This window comes from Salmo salar, chromosome ssa15, assembly GCF_905237065.1.
Source record: "Salmo salar chromosome ssa15, Ssal_v3.1, whole genome shotgun sequence".
NCBI classification, from domain to species: Eukaryota; Metazoa; Chordata; class Actinopteri; order Salmoniformes; family Salmonidae; genus Salmo; species Salmo salar.
This window is the reverse complement of record NC_059456.1, coordinates 40,508,215-40,523,867: the sequence shown is the minus strand read 5'-3', so window position 1 is coordinate 40,523,867 and position 15,653 is coordinate 40,508,215. Positions and strand designations below refer to the sequence as shown.

The following is a 15,653-nucleotide window of genomic DNA, read 5'->3' as shown; positions in this document are numbered from 1 at the left end:
TGTTTTCAGTAAGCAGGCTGTTTAAGCTGCACCCTCACTCTGCAGTGTTGTGCAGTAACATCACAAGCTGCTACTCTGGTTGAGAGAACACAATGGATCTGAGAGATGGAGCACATTTCAGGACACACTGACTGCTTTGTGGTTTGGCTCCGTCTCTCCTCAGCTACCAGCAACCATCTGTTTCAAGCTCTCACACACCGAGCCCTCTCAATGGCTCGAGCGCCTGTCCGTCATCTCAACACCCTACCAGCCACAGCACAGCCACAGTCCTCTAATTAAATAATCATAGAGGCCAGCCGACAGAGCTTCACCACCAGTTTGATGGCTGCTTTGGGGATTCTCTTTTTCCTGCCGCAATGACAATGAACACAACATCCATAATTAAAAGGCGTCTCTGTAGCGTTCGTGTACGTTCATGAGTCGTGTTTCACAAGCAAGATTCTTGGATAGCAATATTCACAGAGAAAGCCTCAAGTAAATCAAGTGGACATATCCCATTTGAAGAAGATAACTCTTGAGGTTCGAGAGTAGGGTGACAGGTATTATTTAATATCCCCACAGGACAGTAAGCACCATGAGTAGAGGTTATGGTTGACATGAACATGTTGATGAGTCACACATCAGCACATTGTGTTTTCTCATGAGAAACAACCCGCACTGGGAGAATACAGCCAGGCAGCAGAAATAATCTCCCTCAGAAAGAAGACATTGTTCTGACACCTTGTTTTTTCACAGAGTAGCGAGCGCAGCGTGGCGTCTGTTGCAGAACGTTGGTGTGATTATTCATTGAGGTGACAGTTAGAGAAGAAAAAAAGAAGCCAGAGGCTACGAATGAGGAGTTTTCAACCCCGCGCCACCCCCCTGGAAACTTCTTTCTCAAAACTATTTACCGCCTGTCTGTGTCTTGCTTGTTGATATGCTGTGTACATATAGCTTGCCTAAATACTGTAGCTGCATGTAGGCTAACTCCTCTCAGGAAAAATAACATGAACTTGCCAGACTATGTCGTGCTTATGTTTGCAATGATTACTGTTACAACAGAAAAATAACTAAAATTGTTAGAACAAGCGGCAGCGGAGTCATGGCATGAGTGAGCACTGAGCTGAAAGGACTCGGAGTGCAGAAATCTCTGCAGGTCCCAGAAAATCCGGAACCGCAGCCACTCCGAAAAAAAATAAAGACTCTCAGTCCTCCCTGTGGCAGCTGGGTCCACACACACACACACACACACACACACACACACACACACACACACACACACACACACACACACACACACACACACACACACACACACACACACACACACACACACACACACACACACACACACACACACTGCTTCTCTATAATTAATGGGCTATTAACTACAAAAATATCCCATTACTCATGATGCAAGGCATGTGATCCACCCCAATAGTAGCATACTTCCAGTCCTCTTATCTTCCACCAGGCAAGCACTCTTTCCGTCACCTGGGGAGGATTACTGTTACCATGGAAACCAAGCTAAGAGACGTATGACTTTATAAGGCCTGTGTTTACTAGCTCTAGCAGCTCTCTGCTGCTTTGACACCTGAGCACTGAGCTGGGTGAACTCCAGGGAGACGTTGCAAATATGAATTACATGCCTGTTAACTGCCCATCGAGCCCTTCTCCAACCGAACAGCATATCTCCAGTTAAACGACAAACACTGTCAGTGTTTGGAAGATTAAGACAACCGCTTGCTCTGTCGCCATGATGCTCTGTGTGGGAGATGGCCCACAGTAAATATGATCCATGATGCACCACTATGGGATCCAGAAGAGGGTCAGCGCTTTACGATAGTAAAACCATCTGCAGTCCGTATTAAAATGTTTTATTTTTTTTTAAACCAACTGTCAAAAACGTTCACTTTCCAACTCGCAACAAACATCAAAACATTCTGCTGGGAAAAGACGGCCATTAACCCCTCCAGTACTGTCACTTTTTTCTAAAGTATTAAAATGATATCCCCTCACTTGCCCTAATTCTTTGATGTTCCGTCAATCCTCCTTACAGCTTAAAGCAGGGTTTCCCAAACTGGGTCCTGGGGCCCCCCCTTGGTGCACGTTTTTTTGGTTGTTGCTTTAGTACTACACATAATCAAGCCATGATTATTTGAATCAGCTGTGTAGTGTTAGGACAACAACCAAAATGTGCACCCAGGCGGGGCCCCAGGAACCAGTTTGGGAAACCCTGGCCTAAAGAATAGGTATAAAACATGTGACAATGATAAGAGCATCCAGAGAAGAATTAAAGGGAACTTGGCATTTCTCCCCTTTCCATTTACTAAATCACATGATTTCATGTCTTCTAAATCCAGGCTCTGGTTAATGGTGCTGGTTGATCAAAAGGTTGAAGAAAACATGTCCAAGACCTGATGAAACAGAGTTAGATGATCGTATTTTTTTATTTATTATAAACTCCGTTTCTTCTCTCTGCGATACTCAGAATCTCTTGTCGGTAGTAGAGGAATCTGCCTTGGTGGGTCCTAATAATCCAGCATGCTGCTGGTGGTTTAACCTCAACACAAAGAAAAGGCTGTGGTAAAGGTTGTATCAACAGAGGTTGTATCATGAGATAACATGAGTATACTACACTCCATTTCCTCAACCATTAACAGAACAGAGCTACGAGCCATGCTGTACAGTTGAGGATCTCTTTATCTACCTGTTAATGATGCATGAACGGAGTGAGTCATTGACTATCTGAACATTTCAACTGGTTTTGTATCTTGGCATACAGCTTGGCTGGCTCCTATCTAGGAGATGAGACACTGTCGGTTGCAAGTTAAAACATCATTGAGCTAATCATCTTTGTCAATGAGGGTTAACAGGTTTGGTCCCACATGACAGACTGGGACTTAAAGATGGAATCCGCAGTGGGGGGAAACAGCGCCACTGTCTGTCCCACGGCCGTTATTGTTTTTGTTTTGTTGACGAAGCAGAGGTGAGGAGCGCTGGTGGAGTGTCAAAACAAATTGCATTACATACGCTGCTGTTCTGTCACGGGTGCTATGATGTACAAGGGAGAAAACTGCGTTCGTTGTTTGCAGTAACTTTGCATACGGACGTGGCAGTTTCACCATTAAGGATTACAGCTTTAAGCCTATGACATAAACCTAGAGAAAAGCCGGTCTTTCTTCATGAGTGAGACGAGCCTGCGGCGTGAATGTCCAGGCTGCCTGCAACCTTGACCGAGGATAAACCTTAAACCTGTGTGCCCCTAAGCTTGACAGTAACCGTTTGTGAAAAGGCCCAGCAGCCAAGCGGCTCTAAATGGCAATGTGTGAGACACTGCAGAAACTTTGCTCTGCCTGCGAGGAGGGAAGTTACGCTTTGAACTTTTAGACTCTTGTTTCCTAGCAACAGGGAAATCTGTGAGCCTTATTGAGCCTAAGGGGGAACATTAGACTACATATCACATTGATTTCAAGAGTTTCATCGGGCACATCCTGACCTGAAACAGATCAGCTCCAACTCCCACTGGTTCATGTGTATCTCTGACTGTGCGTACAGACGATGAAAGGATACATTCCAAGGATGACAGCTTCAAGGCATTTGATTGGAAGAGATTCCCTGATCATTTCTCTCGCGGTCTCCATCAACCTAAAAGGGAACAGAGACGATTGTAGTGAATATTATTGTTTCATACCAATTCCTCTTTGGTGCTTTATACAGAAAATGACAATGGTATAATCTCATCAAACAGGATTACAACAAACAAATTGTGTCAAGTACAAGCCAAGCACATTAATGAAAGCACCATCTTCTAAATACAATGACCCCTTTTACTTATTTTCTATAAAATGTCAAATGTTCTGGCTGTTTTTGCAGTACATGCACCTAGCATGTGTACTCAGGGTGAAGAACACAGACAGAGGACGGCTATTTACAACATCTGAACTGGCCTATATTCTTCTACAAGGGGGTAGGCCATCACTGTAAGTAAGAATTTGCTCTTAACTGACTTGCCTAGTTAAATAAAAGGTTAAATAAAAATTAAATAAATACAGACACACGTGGATTCCCAGAGTAGTGGGACCTTTCTCCTGGCTCTGTAAAGTAACGGCAGCAGACAGTAAAGACACACAAAGACAAGCCAATGGAAAGAAAACACAGAAATGGCCTCACAGCCTCACTTACCCACACAATGGTCTAGTTTTCCTTATCTCAAAGAACTGAGTTCCTGTGTGATTGTATCTAACAGACAGTTAAGGGAATGTACGTTATTTATAATGAGGGATACCTGGAGAACCTCTGAAAGTAAAATGGATGGCCCTCCCTTCAGTGAATTATATTTTTACCCAACCCTCCCTGAATGCATAAAAAAAAACAGGTGACCCTCCATTATACCCAAAATAATATTAAAACAAAGTGGATAGTAGAGAACATGCCTACCGTTTACCCTCACTCCTTAGACAGCCAGAGCCTTAGATATGCAGTTCTTCGTTTTGTAAGCATTACAAAGTAGCCAGAAGGTTGTGGATTCGCAGACCACCGTGGACAAGCGTAGGGGTAAAAGCACTGCATGAATATGTTATCTAATACCACAGCAGAGCATGATAACGAACGAGCGGATGCTGCAGCACCGGAGACATTATGATTTCTATACAGGCTTTTGTTAAAAAAAAAGGAGATTCTAAGTCTGGAACAGTGCTAAAGTTGTCTATCAACTGTAAAAATGAAGTGCAACAGAACCAGTTACAACTGAAGTATCTGATCAGCAATTAACTAGAGAAAAAGTAATTTGTTGTTTAACACAGGCATATCATCAGCTAAGCCTGTAAGTCTGTATGCACTTTTTTCATTTGGGGAAACTATCATTTTCTAATTTATTCCATTTTATTCAATGATATTGTTGTTATAAAATCGATTTGTGTTGTCTGTGATTACTTTGGGATTTGGGAATATAGGAGCATCTCTTAAGCTAAATGAACAAACCAGGCATGCATAGCTCACCGCATGATCCTCAAACCAGACTGGCCAAACTCATGTTTCTAAAAGTGAATTCAAACGCACTGTAGAATGACTGTATAGCCTAATAAGGCATTTTTCATTTCATTATTATTTAATTCTAAGTAATGTATATACATTTCATTTTCTACAGCCTAAATGAAAAATGTATAGGCATGTTGTTGAAGTGCTGTTGTTGATGTGTTGTTAAAATGTTGAGCACTCCTGCCAGCCTGTTGATTTCTTAAATGGCAGGCTATAGCATTGAAATAATAATAATATAGCCTAAATAATTCATTTCTGTTCCTTCTTAGGCTACTTGGCTTGTTCCTGACTGATTTAGAATGGTGTTTAATAGCCAGTTGAACTGTCAAACGTCAATTGATAGTGACAGAATCACATTACTTCCCAAGCAAAGTACATTTTTTTGTCTTCTCGGCTATAGAAGGTTGTAGTGCAGCCTCTGGATGTCATAGAGACAAACCAAAGATATCCCATATGAATCGATGTCACGTCTTCCCTGGGATTTTACAGCTTGTTTCTAGCATTGCGGACTAAAGCATCGTTATAGATTGCTTTATATAATCAGGTCCATTAAATGTTTTACTAAATCTTAAGCTAACGAGGGGTCGGCCTATGCATTTAGCCCTACCTCTTATTTATTGAATAGGAAGACACAAACTCCAACACAAAGCCCTTTTGTTGTTAGTAGCCTAAAGTCAAAATAAAATGAAGACTGTTTAAATGAATTACTTGAATATGTATTTTTTGTGAGGTCAATAACTCTGATAAATAGCTTCATAATGGGCAACAAAACATATTGTTTTTATTAAAATCAATTATAGCAGCAGCAAGCTTACCTCTGGTCCTCCTTCTCATCTTCACGCTATCCCTCTCAAACTGAACAGGAAATCAGAAGGCCTAGTCCGCGTGCACAGATACTGCATTTAAAAAAACATACTGTTGAAGTCGGAAGTTTACATACACCTTAGCCAAATACATTTAAACTCAGTTTCACACAATTCCTGACATTTAATCCTAGTAAACATTCCCTGTCTTAGGTCAGTTAGGATCACCACTTATTTTAAGGTTGTGAAATGTCAGAATAATAGTAGAGAGAATGATTTATTTCAGCTTTTAATTCTTTCATCACATTCCCAGTGGGTCAGAAGTTTACATACACTCAATTAGTATTTAGAAGCATTGCCTTTAAATTGTTTAACTTGGGCCAAACGTTTCGGGTAGCCTTCCACAAGCTTCCCACAATAAGTTGGGTGAATTTTGGCCCATTCCTCCTGACAGAGCTGGTGTAACTGAGTCAGGTTTGAAGGCCTCCTTGCTCACACACGCTTTTTCAGTTCTGCCCACACATTTTCTATAAGATTGAGGTCAGGGCTTTGTGATGGCCACTCCAATACCTTGACTTTGTTGTCCTTAAGCCATTTTGTCACAACTTTGGAAGTATGCTTGTGGTCATTGTCCATTTGAAAGACCCATTTGCGACCAAGCTTTAACTTCCTGACTGATGTCTTGAGATGTTGCTTCAATTTATCCACATAATTTTCCTTCCTCGTGATTTCATCTATTTTGTGAAGTGCACCAGTCCCTCCTGCAGCAACGCACCCCCAAAACATGATGCTGCCACCCCTGTGCTTCATGGTTGGGATGGTGTTCTTCGGCTTGCAAGCCTCCCACCTTTTCCTCCAAACATAACGATGGTCATTATGGCCAAACAGTTCTATTTTTATTTCATCCAACCAGAGGACATTTCTCCAAAAAGTACGATATTTGTCCCCATGTGCAGTTGCAAACCGTAGTCTGGCTTTTTTTTATGGCGGTTTTGGAGCAGTGGCTTCTTCCTTGCTGAGCGGCCTTTCAGGTTATGTCGATATAGGACTTGTTTTACTGTGGATATAGATACTTTTGTACCTGTTTCCTCCAGCTTCTTCGCAAGGTCCTTTGCTGTTGTTCTGGGATTGATTTGCACTTTTTGCGCCAAAGTACGTTCATCTCTAGGAGACAGAACGCGTCTCCTTCCTGAACGGTATGGCAGCTGCGTGGTCCCATGGTGTTTATACTTGCGTACTATTGTACAGATTAACGTGATACCTTCAGCCGTTTGGAAATTGCTGCCAAGGATAAACCAGACTTGCGGAGGTCTTGGCTAATTTCTATTGATTTTCCCATGATGTCAAGCAAAGAGGCACTGAGTTTGAAGGTAGGCCTTGAAATACATCCACAGGTACGGCTCCAATTAACTCAGATGATGTCAATTAGCCTATGAGAAACTTCTAAAGCCATTACATAATTTTCTGGAATTTTCCAAGCTGTTTAAAGGCACAGTCAACTTAGTGTATGTAAACTTATGACCCACAGGAATTGTGATACAGTGAATTATATGTGAAATAATCTGTCTGTAAACAATTGTTGGAAAAATTACTTGCCAAAACTATAGTTTGTTAACAAGAAAATTGTGGAGTGGTTGAAAAACGAGTTTAATGACTCCAACCTAAGTGTATGTAAACTTCCGACTTCAACTGTATATATATTTTTATATATACACTGCTCAAAAAAATAAAGGGAACACTTAAACAACACAATGTAACTCCAAGTCAATCACACTTCTGTGAAATCAAACTGTCCACTTAGGAAGAAATACTGATTGACAATAAATTTCACATGCTGTTGTGCAAATGGAATAGACAACAGGTGGAAATTATAGGCAATTAGCAAGACACCCCCAATAAAGGAGTGATTCTGCAGGTGGGGACCACAGACCACTTCTCAGTTCCTATGCTTCCTGGCTGATGTTTTGTTCACTTTTGAATGCTTTCACTCTAGTGGTAGCATGAGACGGAGTCTACAACCCACACAAGTGGCTCAGGTAGTGCAGCTCATCCAGGATGGCACATCAATGCGAGCTGTGGCAAGAAGGTTTGCTGTGTCTGTCAGCGTAGTGTCCAGAGCATGGAGGCGCTACCAGGAGACAGGCCAGTACATCAGGAGACGTGGAGGAGGCCGTAGGAGGGCAACAACCCAGCAGCAGGACCGCTACCTCTGCCTTTGTGCAAGGAGGAGCAGGAGAAGCACTGCCAGAGCCCTGCAAAATTACCTCCAGCAGGCCACAAATATGCATGTGTCTGCTTAAACGGTCAGAAACAGACTCCATGAGGGTGGTATGAGGGCCCGACATCCACAGGTGGGGGTTGTGCTTACAGCCCAACACCGTGCAGGACGTTTGGCATTTGCCAGAGAACACCAACATTGGCAAATTCGCCACTGGCGCCCTGTGCTCTTCACAGATGAAAGCAGGTTCACACTGAGCACGTGACAGACGTGACAGAGTCTGGAGACGCCGTGGGGAACGTTCTGCTGCCTGCAACATCCTCCAGCATAACCGGTTTGGCGGTGGGTCAGTCATGGTGTGGGGTGGCATTTCTTTGAGGGGCCGCACAGCCCTCCATGTGCTCGCCAGAGGTAGCCTGACTGCCATTAGGTACCGAGATGAGATCCTCAGACCCCTTGTGAGACCATATGCTGGTGCGGTTGGCCCAAGGTTCCTCCTAATGCAAGACAATGCTAGACCTCATGTGGCTGGAGTGTGTCAGCAGTTCCTGCAAGAGGAAGGCATTGATGCTATGGACTGGCCCGCCCGTTCCCCAGACCTGAATCCAATTGAACACATCTGGGACATCATGTCTCGCTCCATCCACCAATGCCACGTTGCACCACAGACTGTCCAGGAGTTGGCGGGTGCTTTAGTCCAGGTCTGGGAGGAGATCCCTCAGGAGACCATCCGCCACCTCATCAGGAGCATGCCCAGGCGTTGTAGGGAGGTCATACAGGCACGTGGAGGCCACACACACTACTGAGCCTCATTTTGACTTGTTTTAAGGACATTACATCAAAGTTGGGTCAGCCTGTAGTGTGGTTTTCCACTTTAATTTTGAGTGTGACTCCAAATCCAGACCTCCATGGGTTGATAAATTGGATTTCCATTGATTATTTTTGTGTGATTTTGTTGTCAGCACATTCAACTATGTAAAGAAAAAAGTATTTAATAAGATTATTTATTTCATTCAGATCTAGGATGTGTTGTTTAAGTGTTCCCTTTATTTTTTTGAGCAGTATATATATATATATATATATATATATAATCTGAAGACGCCTTTGACTCGCCTCCTAAATTGCCACCGTACACAGCACAGTCACTGGTTAGGCAGCACAAAAGGGTTTACCTCAGCAAGAGCAGGGCAGGGCTTCTGATTAGGATAGTCTATCTATTGCAATGTGTAATGCAGTGCAGCCTGGTTTTATATACACAATTCCAGCAGCGCAAAAACTCAGGAAGGAAGTATATTTTCTTCAAATATGACTTTGCCTTGTGCTTCTCCGAGCATGCTCTTCATACAGCCTAGGTCTATAGTATAGGCTATGGATCATTTTATTGAGACCACACTAGATGCACTTGATATTGCGCGCCCAGCTGAGATTCAGGGATGAGGGGCATCATCGGGCACACATCGAGATACTACAATAAGCAACTCATTCTCAAACCCTGAGCAATATGACATTTAATCAAATACAAATTACATAACCCTCCCTTGGACTGAAATTGAAAAAGCATGACCTTCCCCCATTTTCCTCCGGGTAACAATTGTGCACATTTCGACTGCTCCCTAAGGGGCATTTATAGGGGTCTGGAAGATTATATAAGTGTGGATGAGAGGGGAATGGTGGACGTTTCTGAGATCAGGTTCATGTAATGTAGGCTATCAATGTTTGAGAGAAATGTAACCGTACCTTGAAGACCTTATGTATTTCCTCACTGATGTGTGTCAAGCTTAACTGAAATGAATTTGAAGACTATGTCCAAGCTCCACCTGAATGTGTCTACTCTAGTTAACAGAGTTGACAGTTACATTTGAGTTGACAAGTTGGTTGTAAAAAACATTTTAAGAGAGGCAGCAGATGTTTTTTTTGTGGTGCATCATGGATCATATTTACTATGGGCATTAAAGGTACTGTGACATTGTTTACAGACCCAGGGAGCACCTGTTGTTATGGCAGTTGGTGCAACTGCACTCCCCTGGCTATAATCACAACAAATTAAGCTCACCTGAAAACCTTGAAAGTGTTAGCTAGCTAACACACTGCATGCATACAGTACAACCCCCCCAGGGCTCCAGAGTGAATTAAAACAGTGTGAAAAGAGCAGCGGTGCACATGAATCTGTAATGAACTATAGGACAATGTGTGCTAACAGGTACTGTGGCTTCTCTCTTCTCAATGTGGTCTCAGGACAATTCGTATTATTCTGTATGTAACTCTGTGACGCTCCAATTAGTATGATATGTTACGTTAAATGATGAATGGTATTGCGGTCATACAATATCATACAAATTAGAGAATGTATAGTTTCATACACCTTATCCGGTCATACAATAGCATACGAATTGGATGGTTTAACTTACATCCTGGAGGGCGTATAGCATTATACATCTTTGTCTGAGACCAGGTTGCTTGTTGCATCATAAGAACAGAGGAGAATTACAGAGAGAATTTATGTTGGCGCTTAGACGAACTAACGACAAAGGTTATGAGAACTAAAACGACAAAGGTTAGGTGAATTTACGCAGCAGGTTAGGTGAATTGGGTTAAGTTTAGAATAAGGGTTAGGGGAAGGCTTAGCTAAAATGCTACAGTTGTCCCCAACCTTTGGCTTGCTAGATGGTCACGGATTACACCCACCCATCTTCCCCGACTAACCTCCCTACTTTTGTTTCTGTCTAAAGTAACTAGACCATTAGTAGGTGTCATACGTCTTGGAGGTGCTCAGAACTACGTACAGTATGTTTCATATGACTCTGAGGCCAGGCTGCTCTTCTCAGTGTGTTTTGTGAACAGGGGATGAGAGAGGGGTGGAAGGGAGGGTTGGTGGCAGGTTGCGGGCTCGGCAGGGAAAGGATACTGCAGTGTCTTCATGTAGTTCTGGATGGCCAGCAGCCAATCAGGGACAGACATGGTGGGCTTGAAGTTGGGGACCGATGGCACAGGGTGCTGTAGGTTGACAAAGAAAGACTGTTAAGAGTTTATCTTGGTGATGGATACATAAACATGTGGCAATATTGAAGGTCTTAGAGAAACTGTAAAACAGCTGCAATGACTATGATTAATACTGTGCTTCCTCTGACATGTCCTGGAATTTGGCTCATAAAATGTTTGGCTTCCTTTTTATTGTACATTCATTGACTCAGTCAGAACCAGAAAAACACATGTACTGTATGTATGTATGTGTGTGTGTGTGTGTGTGTGTGTGTGTGTGTGTGTGTGTGTGTGTGTGTGTGTGTGTGTGTGTGTGTGTGTGTGTGTGTGTGTGTGTGTGTGTGTGTGTGTGTGTGTGTGTGTGTGTGTGTGTGTGTGTGTGTACAGGAAGGAGACCAGGGGGCACAATAGACATAAAGCCATGTAATTTCGGCTGGGTTGTTTCTCTTAACAGAGCTAGAATTAGCTTATCTAAAGAGTCTGGTCTCATGCTCAAGACAAACAGTTTAGCCCTCTGGCTCAGTCACACAACTTTACTACGTTATATTTGCAAAGCCTGAGGTGATAGATCAAACTAATGAGAGAGTACCATGCCCTCAATCAGGAGTCAATACATTTCCTTTCCAGGGTATTAGGCTTTCTAGGTAGTAATTTTTTGGTCTATTTCTCTAATGACTCAATGGCACACACACACATACACACTGATCCTATCAATCAGGTTTCTGTGGTATCTGAGTCAATACAGCCACTGGATCAAAGGGCTGACAAGCAAAGAGAGAGTGAGAGATATCAAATGTGTATATTTTTTGTGGGTGGTGGAGAGGAAAAGAGAAACCCCAAACCAATCAAGGTGAGGTGAAAATAAGATTTTTCTTTCATCAGCATTCTAACCCCCAAAGGATAGGGCTAAACTCTCTTAGTAGACACCCTTACAGGAGCAATTAGGGTTGAGTGCCTTGCTCAAGGGCACATTGACAGATTTTCCGCCTAGTCGGCTTGGGATGTGAACCAGCGACCTTTCAGTTACTTGTCCAATGCACTTAACCACTAGGCTACCTGCCGCTCACAGGCCAATTTTAAAAGCATCGCATTCAAGCTGTGCAAGTGAAATGAAAAGCAGAAAAATGTATGGAATATTCAGCAGTCAGTGGCATTGGGTCTTATTTCTCAATAATCCCTCAAACAATCGCCCCGCCAACCCTATCTCAATTTCTGAGAGCCTGGAATAGAACAGAATTCTGCTGGGTCAGGGAAGGAATATGGGGTGATTCCTTTCTCCTTTCCCTCTCTTTATCTCTCTCTCTCTCTCTCCACAGCATAGAGAGGGATGAGAGGATGAGTGCTAACTGAGGAAGGGACCTCGTAGTGTCTTGGGATCAGCCATTTTCTCAAAGTGTAGCCTACCACACCACTTATAGAAATGTAATAACACTTCATTGATAATTAATAGAACAATGTACATTTGATGAAAACATTGATTTTGTTATTTAGACACAGCGTTACTGTTTAGAGTGTTTAGTTGAGTGCAACCCACAGTCCCAAATCACCCTGTGTAATTAGCTGTCATCCTTCTCCTCTTTCTCTCCTTCCCTCTGGAGAAAAGGGTGCCTTGCGGAGCCTAGAGAACTACTGGAGCTGAACGAACGAGTGTGTGATTCACATCTTTATTCCTCATTATAAGGTGTGAAAGAGGTTTTTATAAAAGCGGGACAATTACGCAGAGGGATATGGAGAGCTTGTGGCAGTGGCACAAGCTTTGAAAGTAGATTGAATTTCAGCCTCAGCACTGCAGTAAGTTGGATAGTAATAACACCTGGCGAACTCACTAAGCAAGGTTGAGGCTGACAATTCATGGTCAGTCTGTAGCCGTACTGTATGCTCCTCACAGGTGGACTTGCAGGAATGAAAAGATAGTTCAAAAAGGGACTTTCTCCCTTTCCGTCCAGCTGGCCCTCACCCCTTCTGAATCTTTTCCCCAGCTTTAGAGAGGTCTTCTGTGGGTGAAAAGGGCGACCTGCCCCCGTGTGGTGGATCTAATCTAACTTTACATCCCCAGGGCACATCAGTGAAACTTGAGAGAGACAGACAAGATGTGACTGCAGCACCAAACACCCTGGTCATTTGTCTCTCTCCAGAAGACAGTTGGGCATTGGTCAGAGACTATCTTTAGAGCATGATAGCTTGCGGTTTTCATGTGGTGTGCATGTAAGCAGAGCCTGTGTAACTACTTATTTACAGTTACCAGAAAACATTAGCTTGAACCTTCTCCCTTAGGAATGCAACAAAAACAAATACTTCTCTTTGTGTAATGTTGTGTTGTCTCTCTTGTCATGATGTGTGTTTTGCCCTATATTTTTATTTCATTTATTTTTAATCCCAGCCCCGGTCCCAGCAGGAGGCCTTTTGCCTTTTGGTAGGCCGTCATTGTAAATAAGAATTTGTTCTTAACTGACTTGCCTAGTTAAATAAAGGTTCAATAAAATGTTAATAAAAATGATTCTTCATACAGTAGCCCCCCCGTTTGGAGATCAGTTCAGTTCTAACCAAATGCTGTCGTGATGCAATGTGATTTGGTGTTTGTAGAAAATTCATTTCAATGTTGTTAATACACAAAGTAACAAAAAACCTGATCTAATATTGCAACAAATTTGCAGCACACAGTAGAATGTTCACCACAAGTTTCCCAGATTCGTTTGCCAGAAATTCACAAGTTGCCACAAAGTTTTGCTATAAAACTAAATAAGAGCTTTCTGCAAATTTGCATCAAATTGGCCAAAGATTTGCAACAACTGTTTTCCAGAAGCCCGTTTTTTGGTAAGGGTGAGGTGCGTATAATGTACGTTTGAAACAGAAAGGAAGGCTTTGGTCTGAAAGCCTGTTTAGTTTCCTGTACAAAGCTTTATGGAAACAATTAGGCGATAAAGATTATCCTAGACTCAAATCCCAGATGGTGGATTAGTTCGCTCACAACCAACCCCTTCAAATAGTCAGGGCAAAGGACAGGCACAAAGCTCAAGCAGTGGTGTTACCATTCCTGGCAACATCAATAGAGAATAACAGAGGAATACATTACTTCAGGAGAGTAAAATCTGCTAAGTTCTTACCAACGTGCCATTTGGGTGGGACACTGGAACCAAATTTACAAAACAATGAATGACAAAATCATTTAAATCCTAACCCTTTTCTTAACGCAAGATGAATGGATGCAATGAATGGATCACGAGACGCACTTTGATCACAACTCCTCAGAGTGTGTTAGTTTGCATTCAGTGCTGCAGGGAGATGCAGCTTGAGATTTCACAGGTTTCTCTCTGTAGCCTATAGCTCTATATGAATACACGTGAGCTCCAGACAGCACTGCAATGCTCATTCCTCCACACAGTCACCCAGACGCTGGCCCTGGATTGGAGATTGTCCCTGAGCTGCCTTGCTGTAACTGCCTAATCTCCTTAATGAGTTAGCTAGCCCAACACCTGCACCTGGAGATCACAGACTGGTGATCACTGTTACTTCTTGGATATTAATGACTCCACTCTCCTTTCACACTTTTCAGGCCATTTGTGTTTCTCAAAACAGTTTTGGGTTACAGACTAATATACTGAACAAAAATATAATGTAACGTGTTGGTCCCATGTTTCATGAGATGAAATAAAATATATATTTGACAGTACGTCCAACCTACCTCACAACCGCAGACCACATGTAACCACGCCAGCCCAGGACCTCCACATCCAGCTTCTTCACCTGAGGAATCGTCTAAGACCAGCCACCCGGACAACTGATGAAACTGTGGGTTTGCACAACTGAAGAATTTCTGCACAAACGGTCAGAAACCGTCTCAGGGCAGCTCATCTGCGTGCACGTTGTCCTCGCCAGGGTCTTGACTGGCAGTTTGGCATCGTAACCGACTTTAGTGGGAAAATGCTCACCTTTGGTGGCCATTGGCACGCTGGAGAAGTGTGCTCTTCACGGATGAATCACGGTTTCAACTTTTTCCGGGCAGATGGCAGACAACATGAATGGTGTTGTGTGAGTGAGCAGTTTACTGATGTCAACGTTGTGAAGAGAGGGCCCCATGGTGGCGGTGGGGTTATGGTATGGGCAGGCATAAGCTACGGACAATGAACACAATTGCATTTTATCGATGGCAATTTGAATGCACAAGATCCAGACGCCCATTGTCGTGTCATTCATCTACCGCCATTACCTCGTGTTTCAGCATGATAATGCACAGCCCCATGGTGCAAGGATCTGTACACAATTTCTGGAAGCTGAAAATGTCCCAGTTCTTCCATGGCCTGCATAACCACCAGACATGCCACCCATTGAGCGTGTTTGGGACGCTCTGGATCGACGTGTATGACAGCATGTTCCAGTTCCCACCAACATCCAGTAACTTCACACAGCCATTGAAGAGGAGTGGGACAACATTCCACAGGCCACAATCAACAGTTTGATCAACTCTATGCGGAGGATATGTGTCGCACTGCATGACACAAATGGTGGTCACACCAGATACTGACTGCTTTTCTGATCCACGCCCCAACCTTTTTTTAAGGTATCTGTGACCAACAGATGTATATCTGTATTCCCAGTCATGTGAAATCCATAGATTAGGGCCTAATATGTTTATT

At 43.1% G+C, this 15,653-nt stretch overlaps 1 protein-coding gene across 1 annotated transcript in view; it reads right to left on the bottom strand.

Annotated features, from left to right (window-relative positions):
* vash2 (vasohibin 2) overlaps positions 1-15,653 on the bottom strand; it is a 33,997-nt gene that overhangs the window by 16,230 nt on the left and 2,114 nt on the right. Inside the window, exons 2-4 of the mRNA XM_014144510.2 lie at positions 10,946-11,034; positions 4,165-4,221; positions 3,553-3,627 (exon numbers count right to left, since the gene is read on the bottom strand). Coding sequence (XP_013999985.1) covers positions 3,553-3,627; positions 4,165-4,221; positions 10,946-11,034 — 221 coding nt within the window. The remainder of the gene's footprint in view (positions 1-3,552; positions 3,628-4,164; positions 4,222-10,945; positions 11,035-15,653) is intronic.